This window comes from Scophthalmus maximus, chromosome 1, assembly GCF_022379125.1.
Source record: "Scophthalmus maximus strain ysfricsl-2021 chromosome 1, ASM2237912v1, whole genome shotgun sequence".
In the NCBI taxonomy this organism is placed as follows: Eukaryota; Metazoa; Chordata; class Actinopteri; order Pleuronectiformes; family Scophthalmidae; genus Scophthalmus; species Scophthalmus maximus.
In genome coordinates, this window is record NC_061515.1 from 17,375,018 (window position 1) to 17,394,066 (window position 19,049).

General features: G+C 44.6%; 1 protein-coding gene across 2 annotated transcripts; it reads left to right on the forward strand.

Annotated features, from left to right (window-relative positions):
* Positions 1-1,348: 1,348 nt before the first annotated feature.
* On the forward strand, positions 1,349-18,693 carry fam110d (family with sequence similarity 110 member D). Of its 2 annotated transcripts, none has more exons than XM_035635058.2 (2): positions 1,349-1,478; positions 14,659-18,693. In XM_035635058.2, exon 2 carries the CDS (start codon positions 15,384-15,386, stop codon positions 16,740-16,742), a length of 1,359 nt encoding a protein of 452 aa, XP_035490951.2. In that variant the 5' UTR covers positions 1,349-1,478; positions 14,659-15,383; the 3' UTR covers positions 16,743-18,693. The 2 variants fall into 2 exon arrangements, with proteins under 2 accessions (XP_035490951.2, XP_035490960.2); XM_035635067.2 differs by lacking the exon at positions 1,349-1,478 and adding an exon at positions 1,536-1,826.
* Positions 18,694-19,049: the final 356 nt, after the last annotated feature.

A 19,049-nucleotide genomic window follows, 5' to 3' on the forward strand; every position in this document is an offset into this window, starting at 1 on the left:
TGCCAAATGAGTTCAATCCACCTTTTTCCCGGCAAGTCCAGTATTCGGCATGGTGACGGTGAAAGGCAGCAATGAGTTGATAAGAGCCCTGTGAAGAGTTTCTCACCAATTCATCGATCACATGAGTTCAAAAACATGTCTGATGTTATTCTAACGAATCCACCACATGTGACTTTAACAACATCAAAAGGGTATAACATCTACAGCTGCTCAGATCATGTGATAAGAGCTAGTTGTGAGGCCATTAGAGCTGAAAGTCCACTGAGATAATGTGTGAAGTGGACTGTCAAAGATCTATTAATCAAGAACAGGAGAACAACACAATTGATCACTAAATCAATCAAAGGCTTGATTGGCATTAGTTAACAAGGAGCTCAACTAATCACCATGAGTAAAAAACATTCTTTCAAACTGCTCAGTAGACTAAGCAATTGATTTGAAAATATATATTCCGAATACCCAGACGCACACACAAAAGTGAAAGCTAACGGACGGTGAGGAAATTTTTGCAGATTTTTACAAAAACGTGTACTGCTTTAGAATCGCCTACTGCCCCTTTAAGTTATATGGTAAAACATATATCCTCCCTCGGTGGACAGACACTAAATTTCACGGATGCCTGGAAATAAATGCCATATCGACTTTGGCAGCCGGCTAACCCAATCGGGTGAACATGGTGGACATGATACCTGCAGCATATCTATCACCATGCGGATTTTGGCCTTCAGCTCAAGTAACCGGAGCCAATAGTATGACTGTAAGCACATTCTTGTTGCTAATAAAAGTGACAATTTTGACCTCCTATATGTGCCCTGGCTACTTTTTATTGGAATAACTGAGTTGGCTCCAAACTATACTTCCCTATATGTAAGTAGGTTTTTAATACGGTCAAAAAGATGTTTTCCCACAACCTGAAACCCTCTACAGTTTTTCTTTGTCAACGCCTTACTTTTGTGATCTATGAGGTGTTAACAATAAGTGCCCTGACAATCAACAGGGCCTAGAGTACACAACTTTAAAAAGTAGGCCATGTCAGAAAATACAAATTCCAGAAACTTTAAACATTGCAGTCACATATTTTCGGGCCGCCATACGTCACTTGGGCCATCCCATTATACTTTTTTTCCACATATTAACAGGCTACCATGAAGCCAAATGCCTTGTTGTGATGTTATATTGGTCATTGTAGTCCCCCCCTCCTCTCCTAATCCAAAGCCCCCCGCAGATCCACTCTGCTCCCCGCAGGCTGCACAGGAGTCAGTTTACACAGCCTCATACCTGCCCCCCCCCCCCCCCCCCCCCCCCTCCTCTCGCCCCCCTCGGGACGCGCAGGGGCGCGCGCAGTGTGCCAGCAGTCCGCGCAGAGCGCAGAGCGCAGCGCCACGCTCGGAGCCGACTGTCCGTCCGTCTCCACACCGTCACTGGATTTCGGGGAAAAAAAGAGACCGCAAGCGTGGACACGCCGAGCGACCAACGGGGTGAGCTCACACGAAGATATTGATATCGGGGTTATTATTTACCATCTGTCAACTTGTTTTTATTTTTCTTCCTCTTTTTCTCTCGGCCATGCGCGGTTTCGTTTCCGACCTGATTGATGCGATCGCTGACGCGCTGTCGCGACCTTTCTCCTCATGTGACCACACCGTGTTACAGCTTTAGCTCCGCGAGAGATTCGCGTGGATCGATCACGTACAGCATGACTTGGACCCTGCGGACTGTAAAGCGGACGAACGTTTTCTGCTGCTGGACAAACGATGTGGCGCCGTGCGTTTGGCACGGACCGGGGACTCCGCTTCACTTAGCGTCGGGATCACGTCAGTGCATCAGTGAGTGAGTCGATGCCCACGGTGGACGAGTCTCTACTCCCTGGAATAACAGGCGTCTGTCATTTTGAACAAAAAAGGATTTCAGGGTTACCTCTAGTTTAGATGCAGTTTGTCTTTTGAAGAGTCTTGAGATCTTTTGTGGTCTGTTTATGGTCGGTGCCGCTATAAGGCGAAAGCTCCTGGGCAGCATGTCTGTGATGGATGTCATGCCGTTTTCAACATACCAGGCTGTTGGATCCCAAAACGGTTTCTTTTTTGGGGGGGGGGGGGAGTGCAGCAACTCATCGCCGGCTGTGTAAACCTAAATGTCAGCCTCGAAGTGGACTCAGTAAAACGCTGCATGGTATATGGAGAGAGTGCATGAGCGAGGGAGAGAGAGGACCGACCTCTGTGCTCTGGTTGAAGCTTACACTGTCGACCTGGGGATTGCATTGTCCATCCCTTCTCAGCTCTGGCCCACACTGAATGTTTACATCTGGATGAAATCAGGGGAAGGGCACAAATGAGGCTCTGGCCTCTAAACATCTCATGGGGGGGGCAGAACTGTTACATAATCTTACATTAAACCAAGTCGTTTCCGATACCAATCAGTTAGTTTGCGAACCGACACACGTCTGGTTTTGGAATCACACTCATGAAAACGAATATTCTCCTTGTGATTGACTTAAAGAGTGTGTTACCTGAGAACCCTGAAAAGAACAAAAGTCAGTTGGGGAGGGTCATTATGCAATCCGCCCACTTCCAAGGAGGCGCTCACATGCCCTCAGGGTCAACTCCACCTTGACCCACCCCCTCCCCCCCTCCACTAACTCTACACTGCTATATTTTAAGGCCGAGCTGGTGTGATCAGTGTGGGGTCACGAGCATAAACAACTCTGCAGCAAGACTAAACAGACCACACAGGTCTTCTAAACATGTTCACCCTCAGATTCATAGGTGAGCATGTGTTGGTTTGGCTGGTGTGCAGCAGGTTTAATTCATGCTTTTTCGATGCAGACCATGAGCTGACGGTGATGCTGCTCTACCCTGAACTTTCCAGGGGGAGAGATGATCTCACAGGCCACTGTATAAGCAAGGAGGTTAAAAGGATTTTTAGTAAAATGTCAGTTTAATCGCTGTAGTAGAGCTCGGTGTGATTCAGTTTCCCTTGCAAGCTGAGTTCACCCATTGTCTCAGCACTTTAGGGACTTAGGCGTTAATTCACAAGATAAACTATTGCAATATGAAGTAATTGTTTTCTCGCATAGTTTTGGGTGTAATCATCCTCGAGGCATTTATTAAAATGAATGGAGGATACGCACGACGTGTTATGAATTGCTAGAGGGTAGATACGGGCCCATCTCCTCCCTGCCGTTCCTCAATTCAGTTTTTGGGGTTTTCTTTCGAGCTGAATCCCTCAGATACGACCTGGCTTGCATCCTCGTCTATTAGCTCAAATGAGTCATACATCATAAAAACACCAAGAGCCAACATCAATTTTTCATATTGCACATGTTCAAACACAGGACACAAACGTCTCTCTCCAACCGAAAACCCACCTGCAAAATTACAGTGCGAAGCAGTCGTAAACAGCCCCCCCCCCCTCTGATTCATGCAAATTTTCCAGCTGTAATACGGCTACACCGGTGTTTGATGCTGATCCCGGCAGAGCAGACGTCAGAAGACCTCCTCCTGTTGCAGAGCAGGGCCCGGGGGGGACGCGGAGCTGCTCGCCGCGGTCGCTGTCTGAGGTGTTGACAGGAGGCCTGACATCATTAACAGGACTAAACGAAATGTAATTTAAGTCTTTGCCTTCCTGCATGGCTAATAGTACCAGCAGGGATATTGTTGATGATGATGGTGATGGAGTATCACTGTACGCTAAAAGCAGTTTGCGGACAGTGGCCCGCAGAATCACGTCGACTTCACAGCTTCTTGCACAGTTTGGTTTGATGTACTAGACGTGCTCATACATATTTGTGCACTTGCCACATTGTGGCCATCTAAACAGAATCCAATGTGCATGATGGAGCACAAGGATAAAATAGTGCACCAGGATTTCTCTTTGTCATTTATTTTCAAGTTTTCTCCACTTTTTTTTGTCTTCTCTTTACACAGTTTTTCTTTTGAGGCTCCAAAATACATATAATCTGATTGGTTCTAACCACATCACTGCCGGCTGTGGCGACCCAGCGGAAGCCACAGGATATTTAATGGTTTGTGTTCACAATGGGCCGCTCATGTGTTTCTTATCGCTCAAAGTTCAGCAGGACCACAGTCACATTCAAGGTGTGGTTTTGCTTTCCTGCGAGGCGCGGTCTTAAAAACAAAACGTTACAAGCGGGACGTCAAACATTAGTTCTGTTTAATCCCGTTTTGTTGCATGTGAAGACCCTCAAGTTATGGCAGGAAGCTCGAGTTTCTAATTAGAGGGGAAAATATACCTTGCTAATGACATCATCTTCCCCCTGGCACTGTGTTAAAGGGGCGTGTGTGTGTGTGTGTGTGTGTCTGTGTCTGTGTCTGTGTGTGTGTGTGTCTGTGTGTGTGTGTTGCTGAACAGCAGCTGGTTTTAGACATTTGACGTTCACAACAGTTTGAGACTTCAAAGAATCTCAGACGAACCGTTGGTCTTATAATTTAGCTTTATTGCTCCTTATTGCCTCGTTTGGGCCATCGTGCCCACCGACTCTGGGAACTTCCTCACTGACGGTTTTCAGGAAGAGTGGTTTTGAAAAAGAGGAAGAACTTGTCAAAAAGTCGCATCGTCTCAGTTACATCGAGCACCAAAACAACATATTCACACAGGCACCCTGTGATGAAGTAATAGCCACTCTTGTAAAGGACTGCTGACTGAAACCAGACGTAAAAACTAACATTTATACACCAAGCCAGTATTTCTTCTGTTTTGTAAACACCACAGTGTGCGATCATATTCACTGGAGTGATAATTTGATGAGCAAACACATATTTTTCAAAATGGATCAGCCTGCGTATACAGTAGCTTCCTTGAGTGAAACCTTTACTTATCTTTCCTTTGAGAATTTACATTGCTGCTCTCTCGACGATCCAAAATCTTCACCAAATGTTCTTATGTTACTTTGGAACGACGACTGATATTATCATCAATACGATCAGTTTGTCATTCTCTGACTCTCTCCGAGTCCGATTCTGATTTTACATCACTGTCATCTCCGTAGGCTCATAACTCAATCCGTAATTCATCGTGGGCCATGAAATCATGAAACATGATCTGACAGATCTCCATCTCCTGACAGTTCCCTGTGTGTGTGTGTGTGTGTGTGTGTGTGTGTGTGTGTGTGTGTGTGTGTGTGTGTGTGTGTGTGTGTGTGTGTGTGTGTGTGTGTGTGTGTGTGTGTGTGTGTGTGTGGCAGCTGTGAGAGCAGCCCTTCTCCCCGTCGCTCTCACATCCCCGTAATTGTTCACAGTCCGACCGGGCGCCTCTGTAGCGTTGCCACATTTCATCATACTCAACCACGCCACGCTGTGTCCGCTCTACCGAGAGGAAGGCGACACGGGCCTGGACATTCCCTTCGACGCAGGAGGAGACCATCAGTGCAGCTCCACAGAGTCTCCGGGCTGCTACAGATGTTTTCTGATTCTGACAGCGGCCAGAGAGGAAAGGATGAGGGACAAACGAAGGGGTCTCTTTCTGTGGGGGGGGGGGGGGGCGGTCGAGCCGTAATGAGATGAGACAGCTGGCAGGTTCAGTGGCGGTTAACAACTTAGCTCAGATGGCATTGAGAAAAACAGAAGATCTCAGTCGAGGGTCTTTGTGTGAGAGATTTTTTTGGGGGGTTTGAGATTTTCTTTTTATGTAGTTTGTTTTTGCGAGAAGTCAGGATATATTTGAGGATATCTTTTGGGAGGTTCTGTGTTGGGTCTTGAGTTGTGGCCTCCCACATTGAACATTCAGGAATAATCTGACATTTTTTGGGTAATCTTAAATTATTGTATTTCAGTTGTTTTGTTTTTTTGGTCCTGCATTAACAAGAACAGAACCTGGTCAAAGGTGACAAAGCCCATTTGGTAAAAAGGTGACGACGTCACATGGATGGACATCAGACTCTGATTAGCTGATTAGGTGAGTTTGTTTCTGATAAATCTGAAGACATTTTAGTTAATTTCCCCCCAAATTTGAACTTTGGGAATTATTTAAGCATGCATATTTATTATGGTAGAGAAATGATGAAGATCTGCCTACAAACTTTCGAGGGATTTGCTACTTGGCCTGTTGCTGAAAGCTACCATAAACAGAATTTTCCAATTGCGGCAATATTTCTTAAAACGTTCCATGAGTAGAGTGTGTGGAGCATTTTATTTAATCAGGGAACTGCGCTCTATGAACTCTGTGGAGCTCACAGCCGTGCTCAGCTTTGCCGAGGGCAAATGAATGTTGGCGCGTTCATGGTGGTGGAGAGTGTGCGTGGCGACACGGGGGTCGGATGCAGTTTGGTGCCACACGCACAGGTGACCCAGTGTTTGGGGACACGGCACAGCTGGAGCGGCTTTAAGCCCCAGCCGACTCCAAACAGCCCAGTGACAAGGCCTTACGAGTTAGTGCGAACCGTTTACTGCTAGCGTCAGCAATGTGTGTTTAGAATAGTGTATTAATTGTCTCAGTGAGAGGGTGAAGGGCGCTAACGCTGATCTTACACTAGTTCTCTGCCTTTTTAGCCTTTGTGGGTGTTTTTTTCATTGTGTCTGCTCACATGTATCACCCAGCTCCCACTCTGATAGATATACAGCTTCTCCCTCATTTTATTCATTAATCTCAGTCTTTAAACTAGATCTGTAAGTCGTGGATTCCCCCTCTCTACTTCCTCAGTCCATCAGTGTCAAGTGCCTTTTTACTGCTGTGTTTTTAGGATATTGCCGTCTCCTTAAATGCAGGTATGCAAGTGTATGATTTAACACCACCGACTCTGTTTTGACATTTTTAGTGACTCGGTGCAAGTCTAACCGGCACCGCCATCCACTGAAGCGTCTTCTCTCACTTTGTCGGTGCAGATATGTGCCTGGCTGAGTTGAAAAATGCGCCGACTTGGTGAAATAAAACATCTGGCTCCTGGCCACACCAGCCGAGAGCTTAATGAGGGTTCACAGTGTGAGAGCAGGCCTTCCTGATTTAAGACTCTGGGAGACTGAGGGATGTGCCCAGATTCATGCCTTTGTGTCACACTGTATTAAAAGCCGATGAAAAAAAAAAGCAGCAGTGTTCATGATTTTCAAAAATATGCTGTCCAAAACTCGGGGTGTCTGCTTGATGTTGCCCAGATCTGGACACTTTCTGTACAAACTTAATGCTCTTTTTGCTGCATAATTTCACTACACTGTCTCCTCCCACACACACACACGTCCAAATGACACACTGCACACTATGACTTCAGTCTTGATTGATCTTGTTTTTTCTGTTGTCTTCTGGCACACAGTCCAAGCGACAGCACCTGAAGTACCAAATTTTAAATTCGAACAATCCCAAGTTTGAAACCTAAACAGAACTGTATGAAGTACATTTTATTTTCAGTTTCAGGAAATAGTAAAAAAATTAATTTAGATGTCCGTCAGAATTTCCCAGGGCTCAAGCTGATGCTTCCAAATGTCTTGTTTTTTCCGACCTGAAGCAAACAGCTTCAGCTGCACTGGAAGTCAGAACCTTCTGAATTTTTGAATTAATGATCTATCTATTATCAAAAAGTTGCTGGTAGATTTTCTGTTTATTAAGTGAGTCGTGTCAAAACATTATCTTTGCATCAGTTATATGTGCAGAAAGCCAGGAAGGTTCCACCAGAGGAGACACATTGGGGTCAGAACTGTGATGGCACATCCACTGAGGGAGCATCTTTCATTGGATTGGATGGGGTAGCCATTTTAGGCCACATTTTTTTATTTGTGTAATAGATTCATTCTGGGCAAGAGAGTGCAGTTGTTCTTCATAATGAAGTAACATGTTCACAGAATAAACATTAAGAAAACCAATGAAAAACAATGGCTGGACAAATTGAGTAAGAAAAGAAGCAGTCCTACTGGACACCCCCCCCCCCCCCCCCCCCCCCCCCCTTTGTCTCATTGGACCCTTGGCTGCATTGTCTGCTTTTGTCTTTCCTTATACATTTTCCTTGCAGTTCTAATATGAGGATCCAGGTATTTGTCATCTCCTTATAAGTGGATGACTTCACCCGCCAACAGTTCACTCATCGACAGTGAGGTATTGCAGACGGGCTCAACATTCCTGGACGAAGTGGCGGGTTCAGGTGTCGCTGTGTTACAGTTTGAAATGGAGCAGTGCACCTGGTGGAAATTTGATTATTTTTTTTAGACTTGAAGAGTTTTCGAGTTTATTGAAAGAGTTTGGGCTGTTTGAGTCGAGCCTTGCATAGGCAAAGGTTGTATGGCTTTTTTGCTTAAAAAACAAACAAAACTGTAGCTGAAAAAGTAAATAGTTTCTGATAAAACTTTATAGGTCAGAGCTGTTCAGTTATCCGTTTTAACAGACTTCTTCCTGAGCACTTAGTTGAGGAGAGAAAGGAACTTGCCTGGCCTGTTGATAGAAGCAAGAATAAATGTGAGCGTGTTATCACAGCAGACTTTATCTGCTAGCGCTGCCTGGGTGTTACGATGTTGATAAAGACCTGACCTACAGTAGAGGTGGACTAAATCACACGGTAAAGCAGCTGCTAAAATCTCATGACAGTAATTGTTTTGATTATAAAAAAAATTGTTACCAATGAAGTTGGTTGTTTCAAAATGAAAGAATATGACTATTTCTACATATCAACTGGCTTCAGTGTTTCTGCTTAGAACGTACGTCCGGCCTGTGTAGACGTCACTCATTTCACTCTTGACCTTCATCTTTTGCTAATATTGACATGCACTTGTACATACACCCACCAGTGTTACAGTACAGTTCGCATCTTATCACGGTCATCTCACAGTCTGCACAGACTTGGCCTGTTTTGGTCTGTGACTTGAGTCCTCAGCTGTCCCTGCAATGATTCGCTTTTGAATGACAAAAGAGCGCCAGCAGAGAGTAAGGAGCCCATCTTGTCCATTTTACAAGCAGCCGACGGCCTCACAATGGTGATAGGATTTACAATTCGCTATAGACTCAGCCTTTGAGGGGACAGTACGTGTCCCGAGGCTCCAGCCTTTACATTTTATTGTCATCGCGTTATTTGTCCTTTTCCCCTCCCTGACTAATGAGCCGGAGCAACCAGGTCAAGATTTATCTGTAGACCTGGAGGAGGACCCATTGTTGTCACCCATTAATAATGCAAAGAAAGACCAGTTCTTCTTTGTTCTTGGTATAGAAGACGACACCTCCTTGTCATCAGCCCAGCCCCCTCGACAGACCTCCTGAGGGCCGTGTCTGTGTTGGAACCGGACAGAGTCATGAATCGTGGCTCATTAGTGGCAGATGCTTTGCATTCACACTGTATAGAGTCAGAGTGTACAGATGCTTCGCAATGACATCTCTGAATGAGCTTTGGGTTAATGTTTGAGCATTCTGAAGTTTCCGTCCATTAGTGATGATTGTTAGTCGATGTCGTCCTTCACAGTGGAGCCAGATGTGAGCTCGTAGAAAGTGAGAAATGCAAAGAGGGAAAGACATGAAAGGTGGCCAGTTGTCGGCAGCAGATGCCTCTCATCTGCCCAAAGATTAATTTGACATGTAAGCGTGCTGAAGACGTTCCCAGCAGCTTCAAAGGTGGTCCTCGTGAATTTATTAACCTCTTATCTTGTGTAGGTTCCAGTGTGCGTCCTTCACACTGGAACCTACTTTAACCTTCTGATAGAGGCGAGCTGGATTTTTCTTTAGATATTCCCTGCAATCTGAAGATATTCTTCTGTGAGCTGTATTAAAGCAAACAAACAGTTCCTGGATTCTTTTTCTTCTGTGTGTGTGTGTTTAGCTTTTTTTCACTTCTGGAAAATAAGCATGACTGCCTTTTTTGTTTACTGTCAGATACGTGAACATGACATCATAATGGCAAAACTTGCACATGACCCGCTTGTTCTCACAGGGTCAAATGCAACTAGCCACTAATGACGCTGTTGATTAAAAGAGCAATTGAGATACACTGTCCCTTTCCCATGACAGGTCGGTGTCAGGGCCGTCTGAGCATCTTGATGTAGCATGACGCAAAACATCTGGTTGGTCTTTAGCTGTATGGGGGCGCCTTGTTAAGCCTCCCCTGCAGGCCGGGCTCTCTGCTCCACAGAGAGGACCCAAGGGAGGGAGGGAGAGAGGGCCGAGAGACAGGCAGAGGAGTTTTATTAAAAGAACAGAGATGGAAGTTCTGTAAGAGGGGTCAGACACTTTGCACAGTAATCTAATCTAATCCTAGAATTGTTTTTTCTTTGCATTTTGTTGATGTTTTTGTTGTTTTTGCGCAGTATGTCCCAGAGACTGACCCCCCACGTCTGACCAAGCTGTACTTCGGTAAAAAAGTAGGTTACTAACAGCATCAGTTGATTTTGATAAGTGAGGCATTTATTGGAAAAGTAACACTTATGTGTGCTGTTCCCAGCTAGACAAAACCTTTGGAAGATTGCTCTCAGATATATGTAAATATATATGTATATATAAATGTAAATAGAGCAAAAATGGAGAAAGATACAGATGGATAGAGAGAGGGTATATATGCAGGGTGCACACAGGAAGAGCGTGATAGAGTGGGGAGGGAAGAGGGAGGGTGAGGAGGCCCTGTGGCATATACAGGAGATGTAGAGCGATGAAGAGTGGGAAGGGGAGTACAAGGCAATGAGACATAAATTTAGGCCCCGTCCAAACCACAAGATATTTCGAAAACGACCCCCCCCCCCCTTTTCCTCAGCAGGGGGGCCTGAAACTTCTCCGTAATGATGGATTCATTGGAAAGACACATCTAGCTGTAGAAAAACTGTAGTACCTGTTCTCGGCCTATATGTGGCGCTGTTTTCTGCTACAGAACTCCACCAAAAAAGAAGCAAAAACAACAACAACAGTACGAAGACGAAGATTTAAAAGGATGTGGCGTATGACTCTGTCCGTTCTCCTTTTTAGCGCATGGTAGTGAGCGAGCAAAAGTATATATTGCCCTAGCGACCCAAGAAGAGTCAGCATCCGATGCAGCAACGTCACAAGCCTGTAGTCCGCCATTGTTGTTGTTGGAGATGCCGCGGGCGAGGGTCGAAGGGTGGGGTGGGACGATGACGTCATCGTATGCGTATATGGCATTCACACAAACTCAAATACACAAACGCAGGGGGGAGATTTATCTTCTCCACCCTGGGACCTGGATTCAAAAGAGTGCGTTTTCAGGCAGCGAAAACTCCGGGTGCGTCTGGACGGGAGGCCCATACGTGCAAGACTTCCGCGTATTTACAACAAATTTGCATTCGTGTAGACAGGGCCTTAGGTAGCGACCATGCATGCGTGGGTTCACTATAGAGAAGAGAAGGCAGAGAAGAGTTTAGAGGTTAATGACAACCTGCGGTGAGAGACGAGGGAGGCCAGGGAAAAAAACAAGAAAGACTCTTCAGCCATTTCGCACTTTTCACAAGCCTCACGATCACAGGAGAAGGTGCTGGGTACTAATTTGGCTCATTATGCACAATGGACCTAATGGTGGCTATTGTTCTCACGCGAGAATCCCTGTTGAGTCACTGGTTGTGTGTGTGTGTGTGTGTGTGTGTGTGTGTGTGTGTGTGTGTGTGTGTGTGTGTGTGTGTGTGTGTGTGTGTGTGTGTGTGTGACCTCTCTGAGATAGCACCCGGAGCAAGAGATAACCCCGGAGAGTGGCTGGTTTCCTTCAAGCATTAAGAACAGAATTTATTGAAATACATTAGGTGGTCACATATGTATAGTTCCTATTTGTTATGGATTTCAAGGTTATGACTGTGGGTGAGTGGGGTATTAATATTTGCTGCATCCATGTATCACCCCCCTCCCCTGTATTCTTCTTATGATTTTTTTCGCAGACTTTACCCTCACCCTCCTCACTGGGAAGCCAATATCAGGATTAATGCATTTTTTAGGCTCCCATGGCGATCATCTCCTTAAACGCTTCAATAGCATTAGCCTGCCACTTTTCCATGTTGAACCCAGATTGGGAACAGATTGTTCCGGAAGAAAGGTGTATGATAAATACCCTATAATCCCAGACTATGCACCGTAACCCCCCGTTCCAGATTCCTCCTCATTTTCTACCCATTTTTCTTGTTTTATTCCCACTCCGTGTCCTTTCTCTCCCCCCTACACACCTGTTGTGAGAGGTTTTCCCGAAACTTTACCCAAACGATGGTCGACTTGCCTAAACTCTGACAGTCCCGACATCTGGAAAAACTAACTAGCTGGCTGTTGCCCCCATTCCTTAGTTAATTTATGGTTGTATGATCTTTGACAGGCCTGGTCTTTGAGGGGTGTGGAGGCTAAATGAAAGGAGAGAGTGAAGTGAAATCAGGTCATCTTCCATTGTTTAGTATTTATGTCAAACCGAACCAACATTTTTTAGGAATTGATCAGTGTTGTAATTTCTGTATTGCTGTATTTTAAGTACTGTAATAATTAAATAATAATAATAATAATAATAATAATAATAATAAATATGCTGAAACATTAAACTTTAATATGTTATAAATGGTCATTTTTATAAATAAGTAAATTCATTTAGTTTGGTTTGGTTTAACTTTGTTTAGTTTGGTTTAACTTTGTCTTCACAATCACAACAAACCCCAAAAAAGGAGAAATATCTTAGTGGCAGAATATTTCTAGTTATAAGAAAATCCCACTTTAGACGTGAAAATATTTAAGGATTTGTTTCCTATGCTATAGTTTCATTTTGTTTAATTCGCCCTGTGACTGTCAGTTGGATAAAATTTGAATGTTTTCTTTGCTTTAAATGTGGCTGATGACCTTTATTGCATGTGATCCAGCCTTTTGTTTTTCTATCTTCTAAATCAAGAGCATGTCAATGTATAAGACGGAAGACGTGTACACAAGGGCGTAAGTCTTCTTGTGTTTTTTCTGGTTGTGATTTTTGGTTTGTCCCAACTGATGACACACGGATCCTTTTTCCTGTCAAATGAGGTTGTTCATTTTTTTTACCCAGTGTGGAGGAAAAGCCAAAATAGCATTAGACAACACTTGAAGCAGACCTGGGGGAACTATAAGCACAACAATATAACGCCCTCCTGCTGTGTAACAGAATAAGGAGCATTTGTCTCTCCAGACGGACCCTTTATACATTTCGAAAGGTGGGTGAATGAAAAACAGGCTCCACCTGTGCCTCTGGGTATTTATGACAGCTTTAAGTTTTAAAGATGTCCTCTTTTGTCTGCACATGGTAGACACTCAGCTTTTTTCTGCAAAGGAAAAAGGTGCAGAAAAGCAGAAAGGCTTGAAAATCTGAAGTCAAACTATCTTACATCTACAGCCTCTTATTGCCTCGTGCTGCACACACACACACACACACACACACACACACACACACACACACACACACACACACACACACACACACACACACACACACACACACACACACACACACACACACACACACACACACACACACACACACACACACACACACACACACACACACACACACGCGCACACGCACACACGCACACACGAGCAGATATACAGATATATCCATGACGACTTGCACATACATGCGCACACATACGTAGACACATGATAACTGTGCTGGGATGTTTTCAAGCTATAAATACTCCTCGGGTCAAGCCAATCCTGCTAAAAGCACATGTAGCCCCCCATCCCCTCCCAAATCTTCATATAGACTGAAAACTAACTATATATATGAAACTCCTCGCTTCATATATGAAGACAACAGTCACTGTCGCAGCCTTGTCTGGTCTAAAGGGTCATTTTAACATTTGTTGTTGCTTGTTAATTTGAAGAACAAGCTGTTTAAGTGTGACTATGAAAGAGTTATTACTGTAGATGAGTATTGGTTTACTCAAGCAGCACATGAAGCCGTTTAAATTACAAGAGCCTCAGTCTAGTTTTCAGGCGAGTCATGAGCTCAGATTTATGCCTGTCAAGATATTGCAGTTTCATTGCCGACAATACATGACCCAGGCTTTCTCTGCTTGCCAGGTTTTCTCAATAATCAGCCATACACGTCATATTTTATGCCAGTTTTTAAAAAGCTAACATGACACTGACAGACATGATATCTGTTCGTGTCCTGGAAGAAAAAAAAAAAGAATTCATTACAACTTCTTGTGCAGAAAAAGGATGAAGGCAGAAAATTCTTTCGTCCACCACTCACAGGATGCTGTAACATTGGCTAGACAACATTTAAAATGAATGGAAATGATTGCACGTGGACAGGCACAAAAATTCTTGCGTAGGAAGGTGCTTGTTTATTTGTACATATGATTACTGCGTTTGCATATATGCAGCAGCTCAGAATAATGTGTTCACTGTTGAAGGAGAATCACATTTTGTGGAAGTTTGTCTTAAAAACATTTAGCTGGTTCTGCAGAAACGTGCTAACATGTATTTGAACTCATTGAACTACATCTACACTCTTAACTTTTTGCTCCTAAGACTGTTGAGCAAAGTAAGTGTCAGCTATGTCTCTAAACGTATTATCCATATTGTATTTAATATACACATAAGGTTGAGGGTCATTACAAGTGCTTACATGTCAGCTTTACCTACTGCAGACATGCAACTCCCTCCAGCTTTAAATAAGCACAGTCTGAGCTGAGCTTCAGGGACCACGGCTCTTCCTGCCATCTGCTCTCTTCTGTTTGCCCAGGAGAAAAGCCCTTCCAACTAAAACCACGTTTTTCTGCCTCTCTGTCTTTCTCTCAGGCATCCAGCCAGGTGAGGTGAGGACAAGGACAAGATCGGCATCTCCCCTATTTGTCCATCAACAAAACCAAATGCCTCGGTGCCGGCCACCCACAGGCCACCTCAACCACGACGGGCGCCAAACAATAAAAGTCTTGGCCCAGTGTCCCTCAGACAGCCTGCACAAAGCAAATATTTGAGGCCATTATATCTAATTTCTCCGTGCAGCTGTCACTGAAAGGATCAACAGTGAAGGGTGTTGTTGGGAGATAAAAAGGAGAGAAGAAAAAGTGGGGGAGGAAAAAAGTAACCCTTTCAAAGTGCACCCTGCATGCTATTTCTGCTGGGCTGTGGGCAGAGAGCGTCTCATTTGGGAGTGCTTTTGGCTGACAAAAAAAGCACGTCCCTGTGCCCTGCCTTCCTATCCAAATGCCTGTGTAAATACTGGATAGAGATATCAATTTGTCTTGGCTCTGACAAGAGACTGTTTGCTATCTATAGAAAAAGGTTAAAACAAACTTGGACTCTGTGGTCTCCTGAATTGCTACTTGTCTATTACCCTTCAAGGAAGATTCAAGAGCTGCGAGGAGCGGGATGAGAGCCGCCCCAGTTTTCTACACTTAAAAACCTGTAAACAGCCTCACGAGTATTGAAATCTTCACAGGGCCAACAAGATCTAACTTGGGGAAACTGTGATTCTTTGAGCGGCTGCAGTTTTGATGTCTTTTCCAGCTTGGTGAGTCAACATGAAACCCCTAACACCGATTGGATCGCCGTCTCCTCTGAGGCTGCTCAACAAGGGTCCAGACTACCTGCGCAGGCAGATTGATGGCGGGGGCCATGGCCGCACAATCAGCGCAGTGGAGAGGCTGGAGGCGGACAAAGCCAAATATGTGAAAAGCCAGCAGGTGATTAACACCAAACAGGAGCCTGTTCTGGTGCCCTGTGCCACACCACCACCGCAACACCGGCGTGGTGTTGCCATCTCGGGTAGCCTGACCCCTAATCTTCCTCCATGTAGTTCGTCCAACACCCCCTTCACCACGCTGTCGGGCTCCTTCACTTCACGAGATCAATATGAAAATGATGACTCCAGAAAGGAGAACAGGCGGACTTCTGTTGACACCGAGACACGTAACAGGAGCAATGTGAACAATGCACTGCCTCCAAGCCCCAGGACACCTGGAATTAACGCCTTTGTAGCGCCGCACAGTGCTCCTGTACTCAGGAGAAACACAGGCAAACGCATGCTGAGGCCAGACTCCCTCGTCATCTACCGGCAAAAGAAAGAGTGCAAAAGCCCCAGTGGCGCAGCGTTGGGCGATAACAACATGGAAGTTAAGGGATACAGTTTTGTCCGCCGCCTCTTTCAGGGCTCCATGAGGGAGAAGAGCAGTGGAGGTGAAGGCAGAATTCAGAAGATGGTGATCAGTGAAGAGAAAGCACCATCACGGGATGGGGACTCCCGCATGTCTTGGACCAATGACAAAGAAACTGTTAATGGTGGACCAGGGAGCAGGAGGTCGAGTAAAACGGACCAAGAACGTAGCCCGGGCTCCATCCCTAGTCCTGGGTTAAGCTGCACACTTGAATGGACTAAGAGTGGATTTACAGATAGTACCAGTGAAGAAGTTAACAATGGCATCACCAATGGAAACTACTCAAGTAACCATGATGACGAGAATGACCCATGGAAGCGGGCATCCCCTCCACCAGCACCCAGAAGGCAGTTTGGGGAGTTGCGTCGCTCCAAGTCAGACCTGCGTCTGCGCTGCTCTGTAGCATTATCAGAGCAGGAGCATTTCTTTGATTTCTGCGGACTGGATGTGGACTTGATCAAGCGCCTGGGCCGTGAGAATTTCCTTTCTGGGGCCAGCTCCATAGACACACTCTCGTTGGCCCTCCGCAGTGTGGGTGGGGACGGCTGCGGTGGCTCAGAGCCCAGTGAGTTCTCCCGCCACTCAGGAGACGGCCTGTTTCAAGAGGAGGTGGCTGAGCAGCTTCCCACTGGGGTGTCAATCATCGAGAGGAACGCCCGTGTCATAAAGTGGCTTTATGGTTGTAAGAACGCTGCTAAAGAGGGACCCAAAGAGTCTACTGTTTAATATGAAGAAAAGGAACCATGTGCCATGGAGTGCTGAGAAACTGAAGTTGTTATTTCTTGTGAAACTCTCGGTTCTGCAGACTTCTGCCCTTTGTGCAGACATTTGCCACCGAAATTCACCAAAAGCCAAAAGTAAAGGCATTTCACTTGAACTTAAAAATCAACATTCAGAATGGGCTGTGATTAGCAGGCCACACACAAGGGAAAAGAAGGATCTGGTTCTATTTTTGAGCTGCAAGGAGAAATGCAAGTCAAGGCGACTGAGCTTTGCTGGGCGAAGCTGCCGGCAAAGTGTGATTTTTCTTTTACATTTCAAATGTGAATCAGGGACCATTGGTTTTGTTTCAGCTGCTCATATCTGTGTTAGCATTCCATGGCACATAGTTACCTTTGCTCCTTTTGTTCTTCCCGACTCCAAAGAGGCTGTTTCTTCAAATAAGAGGACTGCTTCTAGTTATCATGTGTCAAATTGATATGTTGTATTTATAGATCCTGTGGAAGTATTGTTTGGGTGAAGACTGACCTAACTGGCTAATGGAAGATTTTCTCCGGGCAAAATGTTTTTTTATATCTGTATGTGCGCGCAAGTGTGTGGGTATGTTTGTGGAGTGGACATTGCCGTCTTCTTCATTCAGTTATTGACACAACCATATTCAGAACTGATCTGAAATCAGCCTCCGTGACCCCTGACAAGGCACATAAATCTGTCATGACAAAGTGGACACAGTTTCGTGTCCTTGACTCCCTACTCTCTCCCTTAATGACTAATTTAAAATGGAAAACCAACCAAGCTGTGTTTTTTCTGAACTGGAAAACTGTTGTGTGAGTGTGAAATGAACCATGAGTACCTCATTCGGATCTGTCCCAGTTTAGTTTGTGTGTTGGCTTCTTTTTTTTTTTTTTTTTTTTTACTTAAACGCAGGCGTTGGAACAAACATGCAAGGCACCCCTGTGGGGTTGTTAATGCACTGAACTGGACAGGGGGCGAGAGGAAATGAAAGATACAGCTGTGAGTCTTTTCAGAGATTCATCACGTATAATGTTAAACACTGAGCTGGATTCAAAGGAGCACCTGCATCATGGGAGACGAGGAGCCATGCCTCACCAGTAGATCTCATAATTCTCATCTCATTATTTTTTAAAGAGGGTCAATTCACACACATTGTCCAATAATCACTTGTGACACAGTTATTGATTAACACAGCTAATGCTTCATGCCTGTTCTCTGCTCACTGCTGTGTAAGCTGCAGAGCTGCTGCAGAGTCAAATTAAACTTTGGAAAGCAAATATTTACACATTTAGAATTCAAATCTCACAAAAGAAGTTCCAAAAACTTAAAATAATATAATAAAAATAATATATTGACTCTCCAATAGTAAAGTTCAAGTCGTCAGACACTTTATGCTTGAGGACGTTACTTTCACCAACAGTTTACAGATGTTTAACCTCCACAGCTGGCCCAGTCAGCCTGTTTCCCATCAAAACAAGCAGGAGAGGCTGAAGCCGCCCTCCTCTCTCTGATAACTACAGATCCAACCTCACTTCATCCATCTTCCAGTGATGGTCACGTTATCTCCACAAAAGGTCATTTCCATTGCTTGGCCTGGAGGATGCCACTGAAATATGAACGTAGGGGTCTGCAGTGGTATGTGGAGGTTAACACAGAGTAATACTGAACACAAGGGCACGATATATTTGCGTATGTGATAAATTAAGAACAATGTTTTTTTCTGTATTCATCTTGACCATGGCACACCCCCCTGAAACTCCTTCAAACTGGACTTTTGCTTTATATCTCCCTGTTGAAAAGCGTTTGGTTGCATGTTTACAAAGTGGCTCCGTAACTTATGAATCTTTTTTTCATTTCGTATATTTTAAGAGAGATTTTGATTTTATTCCAAAGAGACGTGTGTATGATAAACACAAACAAATAAATATTTGTGTGAAGGTCATTTCTTTTATCGTCTTTCTTTTGTTTTTGGTTGATTTTGGAGCTATTACAGTAGTGTCTAAACCCGTGTGAATCTTTTATGGTACATTGTATTTTGATTAAAAATGGACCGAGGAGCCTGTCAAAAGGCATGAAGAAAAGGTAGTGGTTGTGATATGTTGTCTAATCTCAGTGTCGACTTAGTCAGCGGTGTCTCGTCCTTGACTCTTTGTTGCCTGTCTTGACCACATCGAGTCTCATTTTTCACATTATCTCAAGTGGCTGCCCGTTAATCCTTTTAGCATTCCCTGCATAGCATGCTCTTGAGTGAGTCGCACCAGGCTGTGTTTATAGACAACGAGGCCTGTGTGCGGCTTG